Genomic DNA, 27984 nt, shown 5'->3' on the forward strand with positions numbered 1-27984 from the left:
TGCGGGGGCGGTCCCCGACCCTCCCCGGCTCCTAGCCGGAGTCCGGTCCCGACAAAGCCGGGCGGGGCAAACGTGGCTCGGCTCCGCCCCGGGAGCTGAGCCTGGTTTCGGCGCCGCGGGCGGTGAGCGCGCTCTTCCCGGCGGCCGCGCAGGTGAGGGGGCGCGAGGGGTGGGGCCTACGTGATCCGGCCGTGGGCGGGGAGGGCCCGGCGGCCCCCGGCAGGTGCGCGGGTCGGGAGGGCGAGGCCGTGGGCTCTCAGCGCGCTCCTGGTCCTGCTGCGCTCTCCATTCAGCCCCGCCATAACCTTCGGCCGAGACCAGACGGCGGCGCGGAGAGAGGTAAGGGCCACGGGGAGAGCGGGGCCAGCGCGTCAGGAGGGCCCCTCAACTAGCGCGCTTTCATCCAAGTGACACAGGTGCGCCGCGAGACGCGCCCCGCCGGCCGCGAAGGCGCCGCCCTTCCCTGGCGCGGGGATCCTCCTATCCTGATATCCTGACCGGGGCACCAACTTAGTTCCGGCCGCTTTGGGGCGTCATCTCGGAAGACTGAGAATGGGTTCTCCCTAGGACGCGAGGCAGGAGCGCTCCCTGGGGTAGTTCCCTGGGGTGGGCAGAGCCGAAGACTGAACGGGATTCTGGGACCGGACGCGAAACGGCAGGCTCGAGAGAGACCCCAGCGAAGATGCTGGGTGTCCCATGGCACTCACGCGTGGGTTAAAACCCTCAGGGAGCTTTCCCAACCCCTAGGAAGAGCAGAAACATCTCTTGGGCCCAGCAAAACTTTAAAGCTGGCTAAAGCGATCATTCTGTTTTTGGAGAGGCTACCGAGTTCGGTTGCCGTGTCACTTTCCTGGGGGAAACCATTTCTCCTCCCACCGATGTGGCGTTCAGAGCTGTGAGTTCCAACAGAATGGAGTCAGGGTCCAGGGGCTTGACCAAAACAAACACCCACTGTGCCTCAGTATGCTGAATCCAAGTGGGCTCTCAGTGACACCCTGAACCATACAGGAGGGGTAGCCAGATAACTAACGTGATAAAATACCGCTGACCATTCCCTTCTAAAATCACGTGTTATGTTAATTGCATGATTCTTCAAATTTATTGTTTTTGTATTTTATTTAAACGTGAATAAGATAGTCTAATTCAAATGAGCCATTTTGCATTGATGAAGATAAGGTAAACCCATTACAATGAAGCACACTTTTTTTTTACCTGTGTGTTAAATTAAGCAAGGATGTCCTTTACATGGATATGTATCAGGGGCCCATGGATGGCTTGGTGGGTTGAGCGTCTGACTCTTGATTTCCGCTCAGGTCATGATCAGGTTGTAGGGTGGGATCCAGCCCCGTATAGGGCTCCACGCTCACTGTGGAGCCTGCTTAATTTTGTCTCTTTCTGCCCTTCCCCCGCTTGCGCGCGCGCGCGCTCTCTCTCTCTCTCTCTCTCTCTCTCGCAATAAATAAAACTTTAAAAACTATTTAAAAATGTAAACAAGGTTAAGAAAAAAATTTTTTTCTATGTTTTTAGACACAGATGAGCTAAATGACAGGGACAAAAATAATCCTTAATTGATGTCATTTATAGAGCTGCCACTTTGGGCACCATGCTGGGACTTTCAGAGTTAATTCTCTAAAATTGGAGTACCCCAGGGATGTCTGGGTGGCTCAGTTGGTTAACCATCAGACTTGCGCTCAGGTCATAATCTCACTGATGGTGGGTTAAGCTTCACCTCAGGTTCTGTGCTGACAGCCCAGAGCCTGGAGCCTGTTTCAGATTCTGTGTCTGCCTCTTTCTCTCTCTCTCTGCCCCTCCCCTGCTCATGCCCTGTCTCTCTCTCTCTCCTACTCTCCCTCTCTCTCACTCTCAAAAATAAACAAACATTAAAAAAAATTTTTTTTAAGGGTTGTATTCATTTTTCAGAGACCTTGCATGAGAGGGGGAGGGGCAGAGAGAGAGGGAGACAAAGAGTCCGAAACAAGCTCCAGGCTCCAGGCTCTAGGCTGTCTGCACAGGGCTTGAACTACAAACTGTGAGATCATGACCTGAGCTGAAGTCGGACGCTCAACCGACTGAGCCACCCAGGCACCCCTAAAAAAATTTTGTTTAATTGGAGTGCCTCACTAAAAGATCCAGAAATTTAGAACTCTCCATTTTCACCTATTCCTTGGGTGATTGTATCTAATCTATGGTATTACTTACTTTTCTGTGTGTGTACTGCCTACTGGATGTATCTGCCTGGATTTTTTTTTTTTTTTTTACATTTTTTTAATGTTTTTATTTATTTTTGAGAGAGAGAGAGGGGCAGGGGGAGAGGCAGAGAGTGAGGAAGACAGAGGATCTGAAGCAGGCTCTGTGCTGATAGCACAGAGGGACTGGAACCCACAAACCCTGAGATCATGACGTGAGCTGAAGTCAGAAGCTTAACCGACTGAGTCACCCAGGCGCCCCTCTCTACCTGGATTTCTAATGGGTATCTTCAAACTCTTCAGACTGCTTATACCCAGGGCTAAACTGGAGGGGGTGGAGAAATGTTGCGTATGAAATGATCTCGTGTCTGAGATTTGCTTCAAAGCAATCTATTGGCAGAAGGAATAAGTAGGAGGTATAGAAGAAAGAAGATTGGTCATAAATTGATAATTATTGAAGCTGGTTGATGGATACATAAGGGTTCATAATGCTATTCTTTCCACTTTTTATTATGTTTGAATGTTTCTATAGGAAAAAAAATTAATTCCCTGTATTTAAAAATCTGACTTCTTTTTATCTCCATTGTTATCACCGTGGTCCTTTAGACTAAATCTGTTGCCTCTTAGCCATTCTCCCTGTTTTCTCCCTTGTCTCCTGGAGCGTACCCTTAACATAGCATCCAGAGTGATCCTATTAAAACAAGTCAGATCCTGGGGCACCTGGGTGGCTCAGTGAGTTGAGCATCCGACTTTGGCTCAGGTCATGATCTCACAGTCTGTGAGTTCGAGCCCCGCGTCGGGCTCTGTGCTGACAGCTCAGAGCCTGGAGCCTGCTTCAGATTCTGTGTCTCCCTCTCTCTCTGCCCCTCCCCTGCTCACACTCTGTGTCTCTTTCTCTCTCAAAAATAAAAATTAAAAAAATAAAATAAGTCAGATCCTGTCGCTTCTCTACTCAAAATGCTCCATTGGCTTTTCATCTCACTTCCAATAATAGCCAGAATTCTTTCCAATGGTTTTCAAGACCCTAGTGATTCAAATGGACTTAATTCTACTACTTACCCTCTCCTCTCTGTTACTACTTGCTGCCCCATTGTCCTCCATGACTTAATAGTTCTTGAACTTGCTGAGCACTCCCACCTCAAGGCTTTTGCAGTGGCTGGACCTCCTGCAGCCTGGACCTTTTCCCCTGATAACCTGTCTGGCTTCCTCTTTCACATCCTTCATTTGTATATTCAGATGTCATATTTTCTATGGAGACTTCCAGTGTCGTTCTATTTAGAATTATAATATCCTGCCCACAAAGTACCTTCTCACCATTCTTAATTCCTTAGTGTCTGATCAGATGTCTTTCACTTCCCTTATCTATCATCTTTTATCCCTTCATTGAGATTTAATTTCCATGAAGGCAGGGATTTCAGTTGGTTTTGTTCACTGATACACTTTCAGTGTGCCTGGTACATGGTAGATGTTTGGCAAATATTTGTTGAATGATAGGTCTCCATTTTACAAAATAAAATAAAACAAAGCCTTAGTGGAACCCTGGGTGGCTCACTCAGTTAAGCGTCCTGCTCTTGGTTTCAGCTCAGGTCATGATCTCACGATCTGTGGGTTCAATCCCTGAGTCAGCGAAAAGCCTGCTTGGGATTCTCTCTCCCTCTCTCTCTCAGTCCCTTCCTGGCTATCGCTTGCTCTCTTTCTCTCTCTCAAAATAAATTTAAAAAATAAACTTAAGAAAACAAAACAAAACACAGCCTTAGGGGGTGCCTGGGTGGCTCAGTTAGTTAAACGTCTGACTCTTGATTTCGGCTCAGGTCACTATCTCATGGTTTGTGAAATCAAGCCCCACATCAGGCTCCCAAGCTGACGGTGTGGAGCCTGCTGAAATTCTCTCTCTCTCCCTCTCTCTCTCTGTCACTCCCCTGCTCATTGCTTCTCTCTCTCTCTCTCTCTCTCTCAAAATAAATAAAGAAACTTTAAAAAAAAAAAAAAAAAAGCTGGGGCACCTGGGTGGCTCAGTTGGTTAAGCATCTGACTTTGGCTCAGGTCATGATCTCGCGGTTCATGAATTCGGACCCCACGTTGCGATCTGTGAGCAGCCTGGAACCTGCTTCAGATTCTGTGTCTCCCTCTCTCTCTCTGCTCATGCTCTGTCTCTCTCTCTCTCTCTCTCTCTCTCTCTCTTAAAAATAAACATTAGGGGGAAAAAAAGCCTTAGGAATTTCTAAATGGTTCAACACCATAAAGGCAGGATTCTTCATTTAAAATTTAAGACCTTCATGGTACCAAGTACAATGCTATATGGCCGGTGAGTCTTTAGCAAATACTTGCTTTATGAGGGAGATACTTGCTTTAGCAAATACTTGCTTCATGAGCAATATGAGGGAGAAATTCATTGTGCCTTAAACCTAGTATTTACATTAGCAGAAAGTGTCCTCCTATTTTTATACATGTCCAGGTCATTGATTGTGTGAAAGAAATCACACAGGTTTAGTGAAAGTGCTTTTTCTGTGCTTTATTTTTTAGGTGGCTCAAACCCCCTCTGAGATACTTTCTGAGTGTCATTATGGCAACAGCAGATCACCTTGAGGTGGCTGCACTGGAAAGAGTGACATACATGATATACATGGCTGTTCTGTGTTGTACTTTTGGGGAATCTTAAGCTTTGGTGGCTTTTTTTTTTCCTCTGAGTTTTCAAATTTCAAAATCTAAGGGGTGCCTGAGTGGGTCAGTCAGTTAAGCGTCCGACTTCGGCTCAGGTCATGATCTCACGGTTCATAAGTTCGAGCCCCACATCCGGCTCTGGGCTGGCAGCTCGGAGCCTGGAGCCCGCTTCAGATTCTGTTTCTCCCTCTGTCTACCCCTCTCTGCTTGCATTCTGTCTCTCGCATTGTCTCAAAAGTAAATAAACATTAAAAAAAAATTTTCAAAATCTAATATGAAGTGTTAATATTTTAGAGTGGAAGAAGCAAGTCCCCTACACTGACTTCCCTGATTTAAGAAAGAAAGGTGCTCTTCACTCCCTGTGTTTATCAAACTGCTTCTCCCAGGCCTTTCCAAAGCAGATTTGAGGTAATGAAAATGAAGAGAATTTGCTGACTCGTCAAACTTTGGTATGCCCAAACTATTAAATATTTTGATTTAGATGTTTGAAGAAAGGATTCTATTTGGGATGTGTCAGTATCCTGTATTGTTAAAATTTGGTATCCGTTATGGTGTTTACAGTCCGTTGTTCATAGGGCTCGTAAGGTAAGTTAGACTTATAAATGTTTTAATTCAGAACTAAGATTTTAAATTTTGATTCCCCTTAAAATCATATAGAACGATGATGATATCCCTGGCTAGTATGTTACATATGTTTAAAATATACCTGTTCATGTTATCATTTTTACATATCATGATCGTTAGACATGATCATATTGGTTTCCTAAATATGATCATCTGCCATTAAGTGGATAAAATCAGCATCGTTGAAAGAATAAATAACTAGGCATAAGTGATAACTTTTATCTTGGCCACAGGTGTAAAAATCACAAATGTCGTCCAGTGATGGAAGATGCAAGATTCGGGACAGGCACTATGATGAGGTTCCAAGGGACTCACCCTATCAAGATGGCACCATAGGAACCCTCCAGACTCTTCATGACAGTGAGCTGGCCGTGAGCGCTGATCCCTTGCCACCACCCCCTCTCCCATTACAGCCACCATTCGGCCCAGACTTCTACTCAAGTGACACAGAGGAACCGGCCATAGCACCAGATCTCAAACCCGTAAGGCGCTTTGTCCCTGAGTCCTGGAAGAACTTCTTCAGAGGGAAGAGAAAGGACCTGGGATGGGATAAGCCGGTGTCTGACATCAGATACATCTCCGATGGAGTGGAGTGTTCACCTCCATCCTCTCCAGCAAGACCAAACCACCGTTCACCCCCCAACTCCGACAAAGATCCTTACGGAGGGTCAGAAGGAACCTTCAGTTCCCCGAAAGAGGCTGAGGCAATGTTTCCCCACGACCCCTACGGTTCACTAGGCCGCCACACACAGACAGCCCGAACGTACAGTGAGAAGGTGGAGGAGTATAACCTGAGGTATTCCTACATGAAGTCGTGGGCAGGCCTGCTGCGAATTCTGGGTGTGGTGGAGCTGCTCTTGGGAGCTGGTGTCTTTGCCTGTGTCACGGCTTACATTTACAAGGACAGCGAGTGGTATAACTTGTTCGGATATTCACAGCCCTATGGCATGGGAGGCCTCGGTGGCCTGGGCAGTACGTATGGGGGCTATTACTACAGTGGCCCCAAAACCCCTTTTGTACTTGTGGTTGCTGGATTAGCTTGGATCGCCACCGTTATTATTCTGGTTCTTGGCATGTCCATGTATTATCGGACCATTCTTTTGGATTCTAACTGGTGGCCTCTGACCGAATTTGGAATTAACGTTGCCTTGTTTATTTTGTATATGGCTGCAGCCATAGTCTATGTGAATGATACCAACCGAGGTGGACTCTGCTACTATCCATTATTCAATACACCGATGAATGCATTGTTCTGCCGGGTAGAAGGAGGACAGATAGCAGCGATGATCTTCCTGTTTGTCAACATGATTGTTTATCTCGTTAGTGCTTTGGTTTGCCTAAAGTTATGGAGGCACGAGGCAGCTCGGAGACATAGGGAATACATGGAACAGCAGGAGGTAAGGAACTTCATAATCCTTCATTCATTTTTAATTTTTTTCCTGTTATTTATTCCCTTGTTAAATATACATAGTTCTTAAAACAAAAATTTTATAAAAGGCTTTTTAAGTTTATGTTGTTTATTTTGAGAGAGAGAGAGCATGTGAGTGGGGTAGGGGCAGAGGGTGAGAGAGAGAATCCCAAGCAGTCTCCCTGCTGTCAGTGCAAAACCTGACACAGGGCTTGATCTCATGAACCATGGGATCATGACCTGAGCTGAAATCAGGAGTGCCCCCCCCCAACCTTTTTGTTTTAATGATCTGAAGTTCAAAAATCCTACCTCATTGACTGACCTGCTTTGGGTGGGATCCCCCACTCTGGCGTGTCACTGTTCTAGAACATTGCAGGTAGGTACCAGATGTGTAAATACAGTATATAGTTTGTTGATTGCGTTATGTCTGTGATGCTTAAGGGGAAAACACAGCTACTGATTCTTACAACTAAGAATAAGACCATATTCAGTACCATAAATGTCTCCCCGTTAAAGTAAGTTTAAGAACAGTGTTGATTCCTTAATATGGTAAAGCTTAACTAAAAAAAACATAACTTTTCAATTATAAGGAGAAAGTGCTTATTTACATGTTATGATGAGTGACACTTTCTTCCGGTGACTTAAATAAAGTGAAGTAAGAATACAGTGAACCGTATTTGATTTTTTCAAGTATGGAGAGGCTGAGTGGTCACAAACATACTCTGAAAACTTGCCTGGGCATTTTGATGTTTCATTCTTACTTTGGGGAAAATAGTGTTCCCAAAATTAGAATGGGAGTCTGGCACTTGTTTTTATTTGTAGGATTTAACTAATTAAATATAAGAAGGAGGAGAATTAATAATAATATAATAACAATACCTGAGGGATAAGATTATATAAAAGCCATATTTAAAATTTTTCGGGGCGCCTGGGTGGCTCAGTTGGTTGGGCATCCGACTTCAGTTCAGGTCACGATCTCGCGGTCTGTGAGTTCGAGCCCCGCGTCAGGCTCTGGGCTGATGGCTCAGAGCCTGGAGCCTGTTTCAGATTCTGTGTCTCCCTCTCTCTCTCCCCCTCCCCTGTTCATGCTCTGTCTCTCTCTGTCCCCAAAATAAACGTTAAAAAAAATAAATAAATAACATAAAATTTTTCAAACAGGAGCACCTGGGTGGCTCAGTTGGTTAAGCATCCTACTTCAGCTCAGGTCATGATCTCACAGTCTGTGAGTTCGAGCCCCGCGTCGGGCTCTGTGCTGACAGCTCGGAGCCTGGAGCCTGCTTCAGATTCTGTGTCTCCCTCTCTCTCTGACCCTCCCCCATTCATGCTCTGTCTCTCTCTGTCTCAAAAATAAATAAACATTAAAAAAAAAAAGTACTCAGTAACCTATTTATTTACTCACTGATCTGTGTATTTTGTGTTTACTCTTTTGCATGAATCTTACACATAAAACTTGACTAATTTTATAACAAGTACCTTGTGTTTGTACGATAAACCTCAACATGTTGCAATGTGATCCATACTCTCTCATCACAATATATTAATCTTACTGGAACTCCACATAGAGTCAGGTTGTTTCTTTTTTTTTTTTTTAATATTATTTATTTTTGAGAGAGAGAGACAGAGTGTGAGTAGGGGAGGGGCAGAGAGAAAGGGAGACACAGAATCTGAAGTAGGCTCCAGGCTCAGAGCTGTCAGCAGAGAGATGCAGGGCCCGAACCCACAAACCGTGAGATCATGACCTGAGCTGAAGTCGGATGCCCAACCGACTGAGCCACCCAGGCGCCCCTAGATTCAAGTTATTTCTAAAGATTTATCTTAGCACATTAAGCATATTTCTTAATTTTACATCTGTGTATACAAAATAGAGAATTTCAGATTCAATCAGTATGAAATCCAGATAATGAAACACCCACATTTCCTCATAATTTTATGTAAGTTTAATAACAACAGAGTTCTTAATGTTGTTTCACAATTCTTCATGAATAGGATTATAATTATCGACATGATATATTCATTTCTTTTTCCTTTCTCAAAACTTGTTCCCATCAGACTTTTTCCAATGGCTGATGAGATTTGAATTACCCCTGATATAGGAGGTGGTCCCAGTTTGGGTGTTGCTGTGACTTCTTAATAGTTAGAAGCTATTCTGGCCTATGGGTTTTTTCTGTTAATTTTATAACGGTCTCTGTTTCCAGCTCTTTAATTGCACAAGGTATTGGGAGCCAAGAATAAATAAAATCTCTAGGTAATTCAAAGCACTTTACCTGATAGTCTCTATCCTGACTGTACTCCAACCCTGCTGTCTGTTCCTGACTGACTAGAGGTTATCGTTATCCCTCCTCTGGCTCTCCTCCAGCCAATCAAAAGTCGCCAGGTGAGGGGGAGGAGCATCTGTCAAGCAGAGAACTGACCTCTGTGAAGTTGAGACTGGGCTATAAATGCAAATGGATGAAAATATTAACACAGTAGCCTCACACACCTTTGAAAAGTCATTTTAACTCTTTTTTGTTCCAGATAAGTGAGCCATCATTGCCATCAAAAAGGAAAATGGTAAGAATAAAGTTCACATTATTATTTTATGTCTAGATTTGTTAAATACTTCTCTCTTATCTGTTTACCTGAGAGTAGATCATCTGTCTGTGAAAGTGTATCTATTACATTGAGTTCCTAACTGAACATGGAGTTTAACTTTCAACTTTTTTCTCATAATGAGAGGATCAAATTAGACATGTACATGGTGTTTATTGGGCAAGATTATGGCTTCTATAGTTTTTATAGTGTCTTTTCATTTTGTTAGTTGAACACGTGAACAGTTGATTCTCCTTATATGTTTAAAATTTAATTTTTTTAAGTAAAGGAGATTCTCTCAAACTTTTTTTAGTCTCTTTAAAGTTCTTTGACATTCTTTTCTGACCTTCTCATCTTGTTTTCAGATGCTAAATTTTGTTGTGTCAGGAAGAAAATTCCTATTCCGGAATTTACTAATAGTATGACAATAGGCAAGGTATTTAACTTTCCATGCCTTAATTTCGTCTGTAAAATTGGAATAATAATAATAATTTCTCCATCACATGTTTGCTGAGAGAATTAAATGAGATGCTGTTATTATACTTATATACACATATGTAAAAACCTAATACATTATCATAATTTTACCTCATTGAAAAGTCCTTTTTTAAAAATATTGGGTATTATTTCTAAGCAAGAGTTTGAGAGTCCAGACTTTGGATTTGTTTGTTTCTTTGAAAAGGGAATATATTTACTTGATTCAAAATTCAAAAGGCTCTCAAGGGTGCCTGGGTGGCTAGGTTGGTTGAGCATCAGACTTTGGCTTAGATCACGATCTCATGGTTCATGAGTGCGAGTCCCACATCAGGCTCTCTTCTGTCAGTGTGGAGCCTACTTCAGATCCTCTGTACCCCCCTCTCTCTGCAACCCCTCCTTTCCTCTCTCTCTCTCTCTCTCTTTCTCCCTCTCAAAAACAAAAAAAATTCAAAGGGGTCTTTAATACAAAGTCTTCTCTCACTCCTCTGTCTCAGCTTCCCAGCTCTCCCACTTGGAAGGAACCAGTGTTATCAGTGCCTCGTGTTTCCTTTCAGATATCTGTTTATATTATACATACATATTACATATGTACGCATATGTAAAATATATATATATTTGCTTAACTCCCCCTTTCACACTGCCATCCCATACACAGTTACATACGTCCCTTTTTTTCCACTTAACAATATGTTTCTTGAGATGTTTCCTTATTAATACATAAAGAGGTTCTGCATTCTCTTTTTATAGCTATATATATTAGTATTGCATTATATGGATGTTACATAATTTACCTAACCATAAATGACCACTTACGGAACGCTTGGGTGGTTCAGTCGGTTAAGCGTCCGACTTCAGCTCAGGTCATGATCTCATAGTTCCTGGGTTCAAGCCCCATGTTGGGCTCTGTGCTGACAGCTCGGATCCTGGAGCCTGCTTTGGGTTCTCTGTCTCCCTCTCTCTATACCCCTCCCCCACTTGTTTGCTTGCTTGCTTGCTCTCTATATCTGTCAAAAATAAATAAGCATTAAAAAAATTTTTTTTTAATGACCATTTAAGTTGTTTCCAATATTTCTCTATTAAAAACGGTGCTGCAGTGAATAACTATATACATCCAAGTATATGCTTGTACATACTTCCTTCCAGATATGCATAAGTGCACCTGAAAGATAAATTCTGAGAAGCAAATTTCTGGATCAGAAGAAATGCACATGTTTATTTTGACTACCAGGTTGCCCGATGGAAGTTTTGCCAATTTGTACTCCCAGCAGCACCATGGGCTACCTCACACCTTGACCAACACACTGTGTTAGGAAATTTGTTGACATCTGTCAACCTGATAGGTGAAAAATGATATCTAATGTAGTTGTAATTTGCATTTCTCTTATAAGGAGTGAGATTGAGCATTTTTCATGTATTATGTTTGCTTTTCCTTCCCTGTTAAACTGTATCCTGTCCACTTTTTTACTGAGTTGCTAATTTATACAAGTCCTTTAAGTGAATGCATTTTAAAAATATCTTTTATAGGTTTTTTGGGGTTTTTTTGAAGTTTATTCATTTTGAGAGAGACAGGTACAGTGTGAGCGGGGAGGGGTAGAGACAGAGGGAGAGAAAGCGAATCATAAGCAGGCCCTCCACTGTCAACACAGAGCCCAATGTGGGGCTCCAGCTCACAAAATTGTGAGGTCATGACCTGAGCCAAAACTGAGTCAGACACTTAACTGACTGAGCCACTCAGGTGCCCAGGATCTTTTTTGCTTTTAAAGTTTATTTATTTATTTTAAGAGAGCGAGCATGAGCAGGGGAAGGTCAGGGGGAGACGGAGAGAGAATCCCAAGCAGGCTCTGTGCTCAGCATGGAGCCGAATATAGGGCTTGATCCCACAACCATGAGATCATGACCTGAGTCTATATCAAGAGTTGGACGTTTAACCAACAGAGCCACCCAGGCACCCCATAGGTTCTTTTTAACTTTATTCTCTATATTATAACACAAATACTGTATGAAAATGTTTTATTCACAGTGAAGTAAGGGATTTATTTATCTATCTATCTATCTATCTATTTTTAATGTTTATTCTGAGAGAAAAAGAACACATGCATACACAAGGGCAAGTAGGGAGGGGCAGAGAGAAGGAGAATGCCAGGCACGCTTTGTGCTCTCCGTGGAGATCCCACAAATAGTGAGATCATGACCTGAGCTGAAATCAAGAGTTGGACGCTGAGCCACCCAGGTCCCCCTTCAAAATTTTAAAAGCTTTTAACGAATTAAACTAACAAATACTTCAAATCAGGGGTCCCTGGGTGGCTCAGTTGGTTAAATGTCCAACTCTTGATATCGACTCAGGTCTTGACTTCAGGGTTGTGAGTTTGAGCTCTGGGCTTTGCGCTAGGCATGGAGCCTGCATACATACATACATACATAAAATTGAGATGAGCAATGTAAAGCTGATGTTTATTTAATTAATAACACTGGCCCTTTGAGATTTAGGTGCAGCTTCCCTAACTTATCTATGGGCTGCCTTCCAGTGTTAGTACTGAGACGTAAATAAATTTGACCAAATGAAGAGACCAGTCTTCCCCGTGGAGAGTCCTCATCAGAGCGTCTTGGGCAGACCGTTGCCGGTACTCTCATTCCAGGTTTCTAGTACCACCTTAACCCTTTGGGAAGTTCTACTCCCTCAGAGGGACTGACTCTGAAACTCTTGAATCCCACCCTGGCCAGGAATGACCATCATTGCTGCCTCTCAGCCCAATGAGAGTCCTAACATAGTGCTCACCACACGGAGAATAATCAAGTTTAAAAGGACTTTGGTTTAGAAGATGAATCAGGATTACAAAAGCTATTTATAACGAAAAGGGGTCTACAAACTTAACTTGTTAACAGGTGATAGTGTAACGTGATACCAGAGTTAGCAAGTTAGAGTGCTAGCATTAAGAAGTATATTTCATGGGGGGTGGCGCCTGGGTGGCTCAGTTGTTTTGAGGGTCAGACTCTTGGTTTCGGCTCAGGTCATGATCTCGCAGTTTGTGAGTTCAAGCCCTGCTTCAGGCTTCACGCTGACAGCACAGAGCCCGCTTGGGATTCTCTCTTTCCTACTCTCTGCACCCCTCTCAAAATAAATAAATAAACTTAAAAAAAAAAAAGTATGTTTCAGATCATCCTCAGGGACTTAATCTGTTTGCTTTGTGGGGGTTGAAGGTGGTGTGCACTTTGCAGATGTTGATTGTTAAGCAACAAGCTGGACAGGGCTGTTTAATGGGGCTGCAGTGTGGCAGCGATGTGGCAATGGTGATCATTGTTTGCCATGGTGGAATTTATGGGCTTCCTCGTCAGTCCCTTTGAGGTCATGGGATTTACCAGTGGGGTTAAGTGCAGAATAGAGTCCACCTGAAAGGCTTGGCTGAATTGGGGGGGAGTTGCCCCAGATGCTAGGGTGGTCAGCATCATGGTTTGGTGAGAATGTGGCTAAAGCAGATTCCACAGGTAGGACAGGGTTAGGGAAATCTGCAAGCAAGTTCCAGAGTACCTCTTCCAGGCTGCCTTAGAAGGCTGGTACACATCACGTCCAGGGTGTGTTGCAGGGTCCCAGCTCCTGAGGGGTCCTGGAATAGTCAGGAATAACTTTAGTGGAGTTGGAACCCCCATTCCTAGAACTCCTTTGAAAATCATACCAATCCAGAGGCGCCTGGGTGGCTCAGTCGGTTAAGCATCAGACTCTTGATTTCAGCTCAGGTCATGATTTCACAGTTCGTGGTTCATGGGTTCGAGCCCCATGTCACACTCTGTGCTGATAGCACGGAGCCTGCTTGGGATTCTCTCTCTCTCCCTCTCTCTCTCTCTCCCCTTCCCCCTCTCGTACATGCTCGCTCGCTCTCTCAAAATAAATTTAAAAAAAGAAAAATCATACCAATCCAGTTAATTTATACTCTTTCAAGATATGGTTGCTGAATGCAAAGGATGTCCTTTCATGGGGCTCTTTTCCTGGGAAATGAATCATTATGGATCCACAATTAGGTGTGTTCTAGAGGCAGACTTCTGTGAGAGGGAATCTCATGACTTAATTGAGGAATCTGTATTGGACTTACCTACTAGAAACCTTTTAGAAAAGGTTGGATCTCCAGCTTCTCACTGGGTTTGATTTCCACCAGCTTCCTTCCCAGTTCTTAGTAAGAATTGGCAGCCTACCACAGGAGACGCAGTAGTATGGTGAACAAAATAAACTTTGGAATCAGGCAAATCTGAGTTTTATTACTAGTAACTCCATGATTCTGAGGAAATTATGCACCCTCTCTGAACTGTCCCTTGTTTCCTGTCCCTTGGTTGGAGCTATTTCCTAGACTGTAACTTTTTATTTTGTATTTTAATGAATACACTTTTTGAAAAGCAAATAAGATCATTTTTAAAAAGAAATATACAGACATAAAGTAGATCAAACAGAGGCAGAAAAAAATTCTAATAACTCCCTAAGTGCAGAACAGGTTTTTTTCCAAGCCAGAAAAGTGAGAATCTAATCTGAGCATTGAAGGTGATGGTGTGCGTTTGGGACCGGGGCCTCTGCACCATTGTATTCTATGCTCAGAGGGAGAGAGACTCAGCATTTGGACAAATGTACACTATTTCTAACTTGGCAGCATATTCAGCCCGTTTTTATTTAAAGCATTTTTTTATTGAAGTCGACACACACTGTTAATTACTTTCAGGCATACAACATAGCGATTCAGCATCTCTCTACGTTATGCTCTGCTCACAAGTGTAACTGCCATCTCTCACCGTACAACACTATTCCAGTGTCATTGACTCTATTCCTTATGCTGTGCCTTTCATCCCCGTGACTTACTCGTTCCATAACTGGAAGCCTGCACCTCCCTCTCATCTTCACCCATCTTTCCCCCCCTCACCAATACATTTTTTAATTTGAAAAGCTTAGTAATTATAACCATAGCATTACTTACCCCGTTGCTTAATTACTTTCTCTTGCCTCATGATAAAGCTTTTTGATATTTGCTGACAACATTCATTTTTGCTAGAAGCAAAGAAAGGTCATCTGAAATCTCGGGCCATGTGTTTGTAGTCACGGATACGGTTTGAGAGTGATGTGTTCCAGGGCTGGAGCCCAACGCATCCATCCGATAAAAACCTAATGAGGGGCGCCTGGGTGGCTCAGTCGGTTAAGCGTCCGACTTCAGCTCAGGTCACGATCTCGCGGTCCGTGAGTTCGAGCCCCGCGTCGGGCTCTGGGCTGATGGCTCGGAGCCTGGAGCCTGCTTCCGATTCTGTGTCTCCCTCTCTCTCTGCCCCTCCCCCGTTCATGCTCTGTCTCTCTGTCTCAAAAATAAATAAACATTAAAAAAAAAAAATTAAAAGCCTTATGAGGTTTTGATTCTTTGTCTTATGTGTGCTTTCAGATTTTTTTTTTCTCAATAAGGTTTTCTGAAACTTAGGGTCAGTGACATTCACCCAAAAACAAATTAAGAGCATAAAAACAAAAAAATTTAAAGCAGATGACAGCACGGAAACTACTGTGAAACTACTCTGACTTCTTTAAAGCACCCTTTTTATTTATTTTTTTGTTTTTTTTTTTTTCATGTTTATGTATTTATCTTTGAGAGAGAGACAGAACATGAGCGGGAAAGGGGCAGAGAGAGAGGGAGGTACAGAATCCAAAGCAGGCTCCAGGCTGTGAGCTGTCAGCACAGAGCCCGATGCGGGGCTCGAACTCACTGACCATGCGATCATAACCTGGGCCGAAGTCAGATGCTTAGCCGACTGAGCCACCCAGGCGCCCCTTAAAGCTCCCTTTTCAAATTAAAAAGTGAATCTTACAACTAGGGATAGGCAAGTAAGGAAAATGAATAGTTCCTGCTTGAAAAACTTGACCTAGACGCAAACAAACAACAACCACCCTCCTATGGACTCTCCTGCCCACTGTGACTGCCTGGGCAGAATTTATGATTTTGACCTGGAAACCCGAGTTGGGTACCTGTGGCTGCCGCTAAGCTCCAGAGAGTCACCATGTTCCATAGCTCCTTCAGCGAGCTGTGTGGGAAATGGGTTGTTAAATATTTAGAAGCTAAAAAGGGATGCCATGAAATAGAGATCCATTTATTTAAGCCAAAAAAGGTCCCCCTAATTTAATACCATGATTCACTATCAAGATCAAACACATTAAGAATTCATTAGGATGAAGAAATGGCATCCCAAGCAGTGGAGAACAAAGGAGAATAAATACTAACCTCAGGAACTGTTCCCTGAAATATACTTGTTTAATCTCCTTTCCTTGGGGTTTCCTGCTCTGCACTTGAATTCTTGCTGTTTGGGGCCCAGTGGCCAGGCATGCCTTCTGCACCAAGACGATCTGGTTCCCCTTCCAGCTGTTACCCTGGGTGCCTTGGGCCCAGCTTCTCCTCTCCAACCCTCCCCCAATGCTGCTTTAGCAGCCTCACCATCTAATGTGTGAGCTAATCTTAAACCAAACCTCAGAGGCAGCCTCAGAGATAGGGAAATCAGGAAACAAAAGGATTTTAAAGCTGCCTGGTAAGGTAAAGAGCAAAGTTTTAAAATCCTGTGTTGCAGTTTGTTTTCAGCCAAGTTGCCCCCTGCCCAAGCTGCTCTCAGTTTAGTTCAGCAAGTTTAATTCAGCAAGTGTCTGCTGAAGTCCCAAAGAGGGGTCAGTGGAGGGGGGCTTACTGTTGTAATGAGAAATCAACCATTTCTAACATGCTGTCAGAATTGAGGCTTGAACAGTATGCATTTACGTAAACCTTCCTTGTGTTATTTCTTAAAACCCCAAAAAGTTCTGGGGTTTTTTGTTGTTTTTGGGGGCGGGCAGGGAGAGCCTAAGCAGGGGAGAGGGGCAGAGAGAGAATCTTTAAAAAAAAAAATTTTTTTTTAATGTTTATTTTATCTCTGAGAGAGAGACAGACAGAGGGGGCATGAATGGCAGAGGAGCAGGGAGGAAGGAACAGAGAATCCAAAGCAGTCTCCAGGCTCTGAGCCTAATGTGGGGCTCAAACCCAGGAACTATGAGATCATGGCTTGAGCAGAAGTCAGACACTTAACCGACTGAGCCACTCAGGCACCCCCAGACAGAGAAAATCTTAAGCAAGTTCCATTCTCAGTGCAGAGCCCAACACTGGGCTCGATCTGATTACCAGGAGATCGTGACCTGAGCCGAAATCAAGAGTCAGATGCTTAAATGACTGAGCTACCCAGGTGACCCCAAAATTCTGGGGTTTAATTGTGGCTTTTCCACTTCCCAGCTGTGAGGCTCTAGAAAATATACCTAACTTCTCTGAACCTTGCTTCTTTCTATGTAAAATAGAAACCCCTCTCCTGGCATCCACAGGCCTCACCAGCATGGTTGGTATTCTGGGCACTGCCCAGTGGGGTTCCTGAACAGTCTCCCCCCAAAGCTACATACCCATGTTAGCCTGCTCATTCTAGAATGGGTTCCCTTGGGCCTTTGCATCCCTGCTTCCCATATGTCGGTATTTTAGTGCTTGAAGGCCTGTCCTGATACTTCCTCCCTGGGCCATTTCATTTTGTGCTGTTTCCCCTCTTTTGAAATGTACCATTTTTTTACTAAAAAGGCCTCTATGAACTCTCCAGTCTAGAAACCAGAATGACTTAAACCAGGGAATCACAGGTTCAGAACTCTTGGACAACTGAAAGACCTTCACTGCCTTTCCCTTGGGTTTGCTTGTTTTCCATTTCAGGTAATGAAGACAATGTAACTTGTTTCCCTTTCTGACCTACTCAGTGGCTACTGGTAGTTCATTCATCTCAAGTTCCCCTGTCATTTTTTCTCTTGCTGTTTAAGTAGCCTTGTTCCATTTTTATCTCTGAATTTCTTTTTTTTTGTTTGTTTTCAAGTTTACTTATTTATTTTGAGAGAGAGAGAGAGTGCATGTGAGCCAGGGAGGGGCAGAGAGAGGGGGAGGGAGAGAATCTCAAGCAGACTCTTGTCAGTGCAGAGCCCAATGCGGGCTCAATCTCGTGAACCATGAGATCATGACCTGAGCTGAAATCAAGGGTGAGATGCTTAACTGACTGAGCCACCTGGCACCCATGAACTTCTTATTTTGAACTACATTTTGTATTCTTTTATAGCTAATTGAGGTATAAATCCTTAAATAAACTACTGAAGACCCTACATTTAACATTTCATCCTCCACATTTGACATCCACACGATTGTTTTGTACTGTTATGTACTCCTGTATTGCAGTGTGGTTCCCTTTAGCCATTACAAAAGCATTCAGAACAACTTTGTGACTATAAAACCTGTAATTAAAGCGAAGTATTAATTTCTGCTTCTACTTCCTACTTCTTCTCCCCACCATTTTCTTCTAAGAAATAAAGTCATGGTTTTGTTCTTCTTCCTCTGCATCTGTTTACAAATAAATCCTCTTTTTCTCCCTAACTGCAGTGTGAAATGGCCACCGGTGTTGACAGACAGAGAGACCAAGAAGCTAATTTCAAAGAATTGAGACCAACAAAAATGAAGCCTGAGCTACTAAGTGGGCACATTCCCCCAGGCCACATTCCTAAACCTATCGTGATGCCCGACTATGTGGCGTGAGTGTCTAAGTCCTTCGAGGTAGAAACGGAGAGATTCCATTTGGGCATTTCATTTTCCTGTTTGTCTCCAAGCTAATGCTTTCTGCTTAAGATCATTTGTATCCAGGGGTGCCTGGGTGGCTCAGTCAGCCAAGCGTCTGACTTCGGCTCAGGTCATGATCTCACGGTTTGTGAGTTCGAGCCCTATGTCAGGCTCTATGCTGACAGCTCAGAGCCTGGAGCCTGCTTCGGAGTCTGTCTCTCCCTCTCTCCCTCTCTCCCTCTCTCCCTCCCTCTCTCCCTCTCTCCCTCCCTCTCTCCCTCCCTCCCTCCCTTCCTCTCTCTCAGCTGTTTGTTCCCTGAGAGGTAGTACATTGAATTGAAGATACAGTGTGGTCAGTGAAGAAAGAGCTAAGCTGATTTCCCATTCAGTCCGTTTCAGTGAAAAAGTTACATCACTGGCCAATTTTTTCCTGCAGAAAATACCCTGTGATTCAGACAGATGATGAACGAGAACGCTATAAAGCTGTGTTCCAAGACCAGTTTTCAGAGTACAAAGAGCTTTCTGCAGAAGTCCAAGCCGTCTTGAGGAAGTTTGATGAGCTGGATGCAGTGATGAGCAGATTGCCACGTTGTTCGGAAAACCAACAGGTCAGTACCCACAATGCCTGGGAGGAGCACTGAAAGAGGAAGTGTAAAATCTAGGAGGAGCAGTGAGAGAGGAAGCGAAAAATCTGAGCTTTCTTCAGGTCGATGTGGGGAAGCCATAATAAGTGGGTACATTTGCTGTCTGTGTCTGGGAAAGTCATTTGAGATCTTCGAAGGGACTAGTCAGGATTATAATTCACATTATATAATTTTGTGTCTTTTGCCCTCAATTACTAAATAATCATACACATTTGGGGCGCCTGGGTGGCTCAGTCAGTTGGGCGTCCGACTTCAGCTCAGGTCACGATCTCGCGGTCTGTGAGTTCGAGCCCCGCATTGGGCTTTGTGCTGACAGCTCAGAGCCTGGAGCCTGCTTCGGATTCTGTGTCTCCCTCTCTCTCTGCCCCTCCCCTGCTCATACTCTGTCTCTTTCTGTCTCAAAAATGAATAAAAACATTTAAAAAATAAATAAATAAAAATAAATAATTATACACAGTTATAAAACAGTCATTTTATTTTTTTATGTAAGTAAAATGTCAGTGTTCCTCAGGTCCGTACTGAATCCGTCAGGGTCCCAAAGGCACACTCCAACTAATTTGAAAAAGATTTATTGGGGCGCCTGGGTGGCTCAGTCGGTTGGGCGACCAACTTTGGCTCAGGTCATGATCTCGCGGTCCGTGAGTTCGAGCCCGGCGTCGGGCTCTGTGCTGACGGCTCGGAGCCTGGAGCCTGTTTCAGATTCTGTGTCTCCCTCTCTCTCTCACCCTCCCCCGTTCATGCTCTGTCTCTCTCTGTCTCAAAAATAAATAAACGTAAAAAAAAAAAAAAATGAAAAAGATTTATTCACACAGGGGTGGGTGTAGGGGAGCTACCAGGGGTCGTGCGTTCTCCAGGGATAAGTAACAGCCAAGCGGTTACCACCCCAGGTCCAAAGAACACAATGGTAAGGACAGAGAGTTGATCTGAGCTGTTAGCTCATCCCATCAGACTGATAACCATGATTGTGACAGAGGGAACCAGGGAGGAGACTCCAGTCACCAGGGACTCAAGCATTTTCTGTAATGCTCTGGAGTTTGTGGGGGGGGTTTTGCATGTTAATATTTCTGAAGTCAGGATGCCCTGATAATCAGTGGCACTTTTTTTTCTCAGATGTACATTTTTTATTGAGGCAAAATTCACATAGAAAATTCACCCTTTTAAAATGAACAATTCAGTGAATTTTAGTTCATTCACCAAGTTGTATAACCATTACCACCCCCTGATTCCAGAACGTTTTCATCACCCCAGAGAGAAACGCCATACTCATCAGCACACACTCCCCCTTCCCTCCCCCCTCCAATCACTGACCATTGTTAATGTACTTTCTGTCTGTATGGTTTTATTCCAAACTCTTCATATAAATGGGATGATTTAATATGTGGCCTTTTGTGTCTGGCTTCTTTTCATAATGTTTTTAAGGTTCATTAATATTGTAGGAATATTCGGGATTTCATTCCTTTTTATGGTATTTATTCCATTGTATCTATATACCACATTTCATTTATCCATTTATCAGCGGATGGACGCTTTGGTTGTTTCTAGTTTTCGGCTGTTTTGAATAATGCTATGAACTTTTGTGTGTAATATCCTATCCTTTTAAAAGACAATGTGTTAATCTATTATTCATATAATTCAAATTTTTAATTTTAATTTTTTTTATTTCGAAAGGAGAGAGAGAGCATGAGCAGGGGAGAGGGGCAGTAGGAAAGAGAAAGAGAGAGAAAGAGAAAGAATCTTCAGCAGCCTCCACAAACTGTGAAATGATGACCTGAGTCAAAATCAAGAGTCAGATACTCAGTCGGCTTTGCCACCCAGGGATCCTTGTAATTCAAATTTTTAAAACTCACACAGCACTTTTAACAAATGTCAAACAACTCAGTGTATGTATGTAACTAATATATATATGTATATATAGTGCTCCTGGAATCCATATTGACTGAGCATCTTTGTTTTGACCACAAACTTTTTTTTTTAAATTTTTTTTAACGTTTATTTATTTTTGAGACAGAGAGAGACAGAGCATGAACAGGGGAGGGGCAGAGAGAAAGGGAGACACAGAATCTGAAACAGGCTCCAGGCTCTGAGCTGTCAGCACAGAGCCCGACGCGGGGCTCAAACTCACGGACCGTGAGATCATGACCTGACCCAAAGTTGGACGTTTAACCAACCAAGCCACCCAGGCGCCCCGACCACAAACTTTTTTAAAAAATTATTTTTTAATGTTTTTATTTATTTTTGAGAGAGAGAGAGAGAGAGACCTAGAGCACACACAGGGGAGCAGCAGAGAGAGAGGAAGACCTAGAATCCAAAGCATGCTCCAGGCTGTTAGCGCAGAGCCCGATATGGGGCTCAAACTGAAGAGACATCAGGTCAAGACCTGAGCTGAAGTCAGACACTCAACCGACTGAGCCACTCAGGCACCCCAACGATAAACTTTTAAGTGTACGTTTAAATCATTTGTAATTACGAGCTCTCTAAGCCAAAATAACCAGAGAAGTAACATTTTCCCAATCCTGGAGCAATGGAATGCTGTTATCTGTGACATACTGGTACCAGGAAGCAGGAGAAATCCAGCAAATACTGTAGGTCAAGGGTCACTTAGTACCACTTGAAAAACAAGCAAGGTCCATAGGTCCAAGAAGGACGCCCAAATTTATAGGCCCTTAAAGGAGTGCAGGAAGGAATGAGCAGGCCCCAGGAAACTGGATTGGCTCAGGCTGGGAAGAACAAGCCGGTTGACAGATAAGATGCTGAGCAATCCAGTTGTGCGGTGGAGTCTTTGAGTCTAGACCCAGTGGACTCCAGTGTATGGGCTTTGTGTGATGGGCAAGGGCTCAGGCATGTGGGTCTGCAACTGAGGGGTATAAAGTCCTAATTATGGTAGGGGCTGAGACTCGGCCTTCCCGTGATATTTCTGTACAGTATCAACAATAGTCATTTCCTCTGGTTTGTACACAGCATGGCAAGTAAGTAACCAGATGAAAAGGCCACAGTCTCAGTGTCTCCTCTAGTTCTTATCTAAAGTAGAAATATTAGGGGCATTGGGGTGGCTCAGTCGGTTGAGCATTCAACTTCAGCTCAGGTCATGATCTCGCAGTTCGTGAGTTCAAGCCCTGTGTGGGGCTCTGTGCTGACAGCTCAGAGCCTGGAGCCTGCTTCAGATTCTGTTTCCCTCTCTCCCTGCCCCTCCTCCACTCTCACTCTGTCTCTGTCTCTCTCTCTCTCTCAAAAATAAACATTAAAAAATTAAAAAATTAAAAAATTTTACAAATAATAATAAAATAGAAATATTAATTGTATCACAAAATTTAACATCTCCTCGGCCACAGGCTGAGCTTTGCCATGGGTGGGGGCCTGCCAGGCCCGTTCATTTCCCACCAGGTCCCCAGGGAGGGGCGTTTCCAAGCACAGCGGGCCCATTTGCAGGCACATGTTCTCTCACAAACCTGGTTGTGTGCCCTTGAAAAATTAATCACATAACTTTTCTAAGCCCACAAAATAGAAATAATGCTCAAAATAATCTCTCTGGTCCTCACTGTCTGAAATTCAGTTTCTGTGACAGACTCTAGGAGAGGTTTTGCAGCTCTTAATCTGTGCTATGTCTTCAGCACAGCACCCCTGGCCCCAGGCAGCTAGTTTACTCCCAGGCCAGGACCCATTCATACAGGTGACAATTGAATTACCAAGGTCATCTCGATGCTGGCAAAGGATGAAAACACAATTGAAACTCAGACAAAAGACACTGAAGAATCAAAATGTATTGCAAAAAGGATATGGGTGGGTGATGAAAAAAATGTTCTCGGGAGGCTTTTAGAACTATAAATTATTATATTTTCTCTTTTATTTATTAGGTTTACAGTGTTTGACAACTCTAAAGCACTGGTTTACATAGATAAATGAGGGCATTGTTCTAGTAATCTGTTCCCTTTGGTTCAATCCATTAAATAACTTCATATTTACTATAAAACTTAAAGTTAGAAGGAACCTTCTATTAGTTATTTTTGAAAATTGAATAGTCTCAACCTCTTAGTCCCGGTGTATAATGTAGTTATTACATACCAAGCACTTTATAAGTATCATTTCAAATAAGTACAGCTTCTCACAACCTTATGAGGTCCTTGTGGTTATTATTTCCATGTTCCCAGTAAGGAAAGTGAGCCTCAGGTTAAGTAGCTTGCTCAGGGTCAGACACCTGGCAAGGAGTGGCCCTGAGACTCAGTTCTGGTTTCACACAGGCGGGGGCCTTTCTCTCTCTTCACCCCTAGATCCCAGTGTGTGGTGAGTGGTAAGCCCTCTAATCTGTATCCATTGAATTGAATTTTAGTGTGTGGGTATTTTCATTATAGTCTTAGATAAAAATTATTTTTTGTTCTAATTCCCAGTGTACTTCTGAGACATTCTTGAGATATGATTTGAGTAAATCCTGGTGTTTTAATTCAAGTATACAATATATTATTTTTAGGAACATGAAAGAATTTCAAGAATCCATGAAGAGTTTAAGAAAAAAAAGAATGTGAGTAAAACCATTTTCTTCTTCAAAGTATTTTCTTATCCAGGTGCCGTGGTGAGCTGACAGACCTTAGATTCTCTCAGCTAAAGTAGTTCTTTTTTAATATTTCCTTTTTTTTTTTTTTTTTTACTGTTTATTTATTTTGAGAGAGAGAGAAGGAGAGAGAATCCCAAGCATGCTCTGTGCTGTCAGTGCAGAGTCTGACCCTGGGGTCGATCCCATGAGCCTGGGAACATGACCTGAACCAAAATCAAGAGTCAGACGCTCAACCAACTGAGCCACCCAGGCGCTCCTCTTTTTTAGTATTTGTTAAGATGGTACTTACTAGAGAACATGAGTAGCTCCTGAATACCTTTTCTTCTCTTTGTCTTCTGTTACATCCTGGTTTAGCAACCTAGGGAAATGAACACCCGATATAGAACTTTTCACTGACATTTCCTTCAAAAAGATTAAGTTATTTTATGTTTGTCACTCCATCCTTAACTTAATTGCACAGAGAAGTAGAGCCTGGAGAGAGCTTTTATTAGTCTTTTTCTGCACTTATTATTTGCTCCTTTATATAATTTAAACTACCAAAGTTAAAGTTGTCTCAGGTCTCTGTATTTACCACTCAATTTTGCTGTGAAACTAACACTATTGTAAAAAGTAAAATCTATTTTAAAAATGTAGAGACATGCTCTTCTTATCAGGAAGATTTTGAAATCTGTTGCAGAAACTCTCCCATGAAGCGTCATTTTCTGGATGATAATGTCTGTTTCTGTGTTCTTCACTGAGGAAACTGGAGGCTGAAATAATGGCTGTGTTTCTTTTTCAGGATCCTACATTTCTGGAAAAAAAAGAGCGCTGTGATTATCTAAAGAATAAACTTTCTCACATAAAGCAAAGAATTCAAGAATATGATAAAGTAATGAATTGGAATGTACAAGGTTATTCTTAACCCTTGTTTGAAACCACTTTTTTTTTTTATATTAAACTTACTATTTATTTACTGTCTTTTTCATGCTAGTCTACGATAGACAAAAGCATGTGCTTCTGGCATCGGCTTTTAATTGGTGTAGCCAGTCAGCCATGTTATGATAGTATGATTCCACTTGACACATTTCAAAACAGATTCGGATTTACCAAGGGTAAGAAGTGGTTTGTTCATCTGTGTACATTTTATATTTATCTTGTTAAAAGTAGCTTAGAGATCATACCCTTGCAGTGTGATGGACACATAGGGTATCAATTCTGGTGCCGCATTTTCCTTTTTCACTCAGGCCACGCCTGGGATTTCTCTAGGACACATTTCTCTTCCAGCCCAAGTGTGATTTCTTCTCTTGAAAGGGATTTGAATCTGAGATCCACATTTTTAAGTCTTATGATCTTGGGCAAGTTGTTTAATCTCTCTGTGCCTATTTTCTCATCTGTGAAAATGGAGCTAATAATAGTGCCTCCCTTGTAGGGTTGTTATGAGGATTAGATGAGTTAATATTCGTAAAGCACTTAGAATAGACCCTGGCACATTATACGCAGTACCTTAGAGTGTATGAAATCTGTAGCAGTGATTGTGACACGAACAAACTAGCAAGGAAAGGTTTTTAATGGGCAAGTTCAGCCAGCTAACCGCAAGTCCCACGTGTCTCATGAATTTCTTTCTTTGCTGTTAATAACTCTTAACCACACGTAGCCTTAAGCGGATGCTTCCTTGTGGATCTGTGCCCATTGGGGTCCACCACATCTTTCCTCTCGTTCATCAGTGTCACTGGGCATATATGTCCACATCCCCACAGCCCAGCCATTCCTGTCTACATTCATTGTGAGGATTGTGTGACCATTGTTGCGTTTTCTGTCCTGTTTGGGTGTCCCTCTAAGGCCCCATGATCTTACTTTTACTTGGGACCTCCTTTTGACTTATTGTGATGTTTCGTCTTCCTAAGCATTATCTTGGCTTTGGGGCTTTATTCATGAAAAATGTTTTGTTTTTATCAGTATGAACAGTGGACTACCTGAAAAAATGTTTTTTAAAAAATCACTGTTATTATTGGATCCTATTCCACAGCATCTATCTTGGAGATAGTTTCCTAGGTGCAGAAGTACAATTTCTGCTTAACGTAGCTGCCATTCAAACAAGTGATGTTCAAAGAATTTACTAAAGTGATGAAACCAAAGAAAAGCATGTGGAAAAGCAAGAGGCTTAAAAAGTGTTGCATACTAAATGGACTTCCTAGTTTTTCTTTATCATTGAAATCTTAGCATTTATTGTTAATATTTTAATTCCATGGCTCTCGGACTATGGTTTAGGCCCTAAGCAACTTAGCAGGTGACACCTAGGGAAGAGTGAGGCCCCTATAAAGTCCCCTCAACTGCAACAGCTTCACCTTCCGTTTTACATATTGGGGCTCCATGTTTCACTTAAGATGCATACCAGTGCTTTAAGAAGAGGAAAACTAACATGAAATAATACCATTTTGATAGATTATAAAGAGTTAGATTCGTATTGAAATGAAGTGTTAGATTTAACTTTGTGAAATTTAACTCTAATTATAAATGTTAACCTTTGAAAAACCAATGCTGTAACACTGACTTTTTAAATTTTTTATGTCAATACCTGGGCATATTAAAATTTCAATTACTTGTTTTTTGTGTGTACCCTTTATTTACTTATTTTTAAATGTTTATTTATTTTTGAGTGAGAAAGAGAGCACAAACAGGAGAGGGGCAGAGAGAGAGGGGGACACAGGATCCAAAGCAGGTTCTGTACTGACAGCAAGAGATCCCACCACGGGGCTCAAACTCAAAAACTTTGAGATCATGACCTGAGCCAAAGTCAGACACTTAACTGATTGAAACACCCAGGTGCCCCATGCATGCCCTTTATTGTTTGCTTTTCTAGCATTCCTGTGTTGACTGGGCATGTTCTTGAAAATATTTTCCATTATCAGAAAATAAACTGGAAAGTCATTGAAAACCTGTAGGTCATGATGTTCAGGTGACAGTTTCCTCCTCCCCCATTATTTGCAAAAATTCAAAGCCAAGGCCACCGTGCACCACAGGCTGAGTGGCCTAAAATAACAGAAATCTATTGTCTCACGGTTCTGCAGGCAGGGGCTTGAAATCCAGGTGTCAGCAGAGCCAAGCTCTCTCTGAAACCTGTAGGGAAATCCTTCCTAGCTCCTAGTAGTTGGCTGGCCGTCTTTGGTGTTCCTTGGCTTATGTATTAGTCATCCCAGTCCTCTGCCCTCACATTGCTTTCTGGTGTCTCTGTCTTCACGTGGCTATCTTCTTAGGACACTAGTCATATTGGATTAGGGACTCATCCTCTCTACTATGCCCTCATGTTAACTAATTGCACCTGCAAAGACCCTATTTCCAAATAACGTCACATTCTGGACATACCAGAGGTTAGAACTTTTGCGGGGGTAAGGATACAATTTAACCCATAGCAGTCATTTTTGGCAAGTTGTGAGATTCAGAAGCAAAGATATTTTCCAGTACATTTTATTTCTTCCAGATAACTTTAACATGTATTCTAATTTGAAATTTAATATAAGAATATGTCAATATATCTATAAACATTTTATTTTAGAGAGTGTATGCACACAAGCAAGGGAAAAGGACAGAGAGAGAGAGAGAGAGAGAGAGAGAGAGAGAGAGAGAGAATCTCAAGCAGGCTCCACACTGAGCACAGAACCTGACACAGTGCTGAATCCCACAATCCTGGGATCATGACCTGAGCCGAAATCAAGAGTCAGATGCTTAACCAACTGAGCCATCCATATGCCCCGAGAATATGTCAATATATTAAAAACTTAGAAAGAAGAAGGTATGTATTCTTCACTCATTCATTTGCCAGTTATGTGCCAAATGCTTTCATTGGCCAGATGCTACTCTAGCATTGAGGGTACAGTAGTGGGTGATACAGAAAACCCAAGACTTTTGTCTAATGGGAGATATGAATGAGACAACCAGGGCTTGACAATGAAATACACATTTTTGTTACGTGCATTTCTAGAAATGGTTTGTGTAGTGAACTTGATACTGAGATGCACCAATGTTCAAAAGATAGACAATATAGGAAATATAATTATTTCTGATTCTTATCTTAAAAAAAAAAAAAAAAACTATTGTAGGGGCACCTGGGTGGCTTAGTCAGTTCAATGTCTGACTTGGGCTCAGGTTAGGATCTCACAGTTCATGAGATTAAGCCCCACACTGGGCTCACTGCTGTCAGCACAAAGCTTACTTTGAATTCTCTGTTCGCCTCTTGTTCTGCCCCTCCCCCACTTTCTCTCTCTCTCTCTCGAAACTGAATTTAAAAATGTTT

The 27984-nt window shown here is 42.6% G+C and overlaps 1 protein-coding gene across 3 annotated transcripts; it reads left to right on the forward strand.

Moving 5' to 3' along the window:
- On the forward strand, nucleotides 1-26453 carry MARVELD2 (MARVEL domain containing 2). Of its 3 annotated transcripts, none has more exons than XM_049649588.1 (7): nucleotides 1-152; nucleotides 5705-6868; nucleotides 9394-9429; nucleotides 18351-18499; nucleotides 18961-19132; nucleotides 23631-23681; nucleotides 24493-26452. In XM_049649588.1, the coding sequence occupies exons 2-7, from the start codon at nucleotides 5720-5722 to the stop codon at nucleotides 24613-24615; spliced, it is 1680 nt and encodes a 559-aa protein (XP_049505545.1). In that variant the 5' UTR covers nucleotides 1-152; nucleotides 5705-5719; the 3' UTR covers nucleotides 24616-26452. The 3 variants fall into 3 exon arrangements, with proteins under 3 accessions (XP_049505545.1, XP_049505547.1, XP_049505544.1); XM_049649587.1 differs by lacking the exon at nucleotides 1-152 and adding an exon at nucleotides 202-339; XM_049649590.1 differs by lacking the exons at nucleotides 1-152; nucleotides 9394-9429 and adding an exon at nucleotides 201-339 and having other exon boundaries at nucleotides 24493-26453.
- Nucleotides 26454-27984: the final 1531 nt, after the last annotated feature.

The sequence above is a fragment of the Panthera uncia genome (genome assembly GCF_023721935.1).
Source record: "Panthera uncia isolate 11264 chromosome A1 unlocalized genomic scaffold, Puncia_PCG_1.0 HiC_scaffold_17, whole genome shotgun sequence".
In the NCBI taxonomy this organism is placed as follows: Eukaryota; Metazoa; Chordata; class Mammalia; order Carnivora; family Felidae; genus Panthera; species Panthera uncia.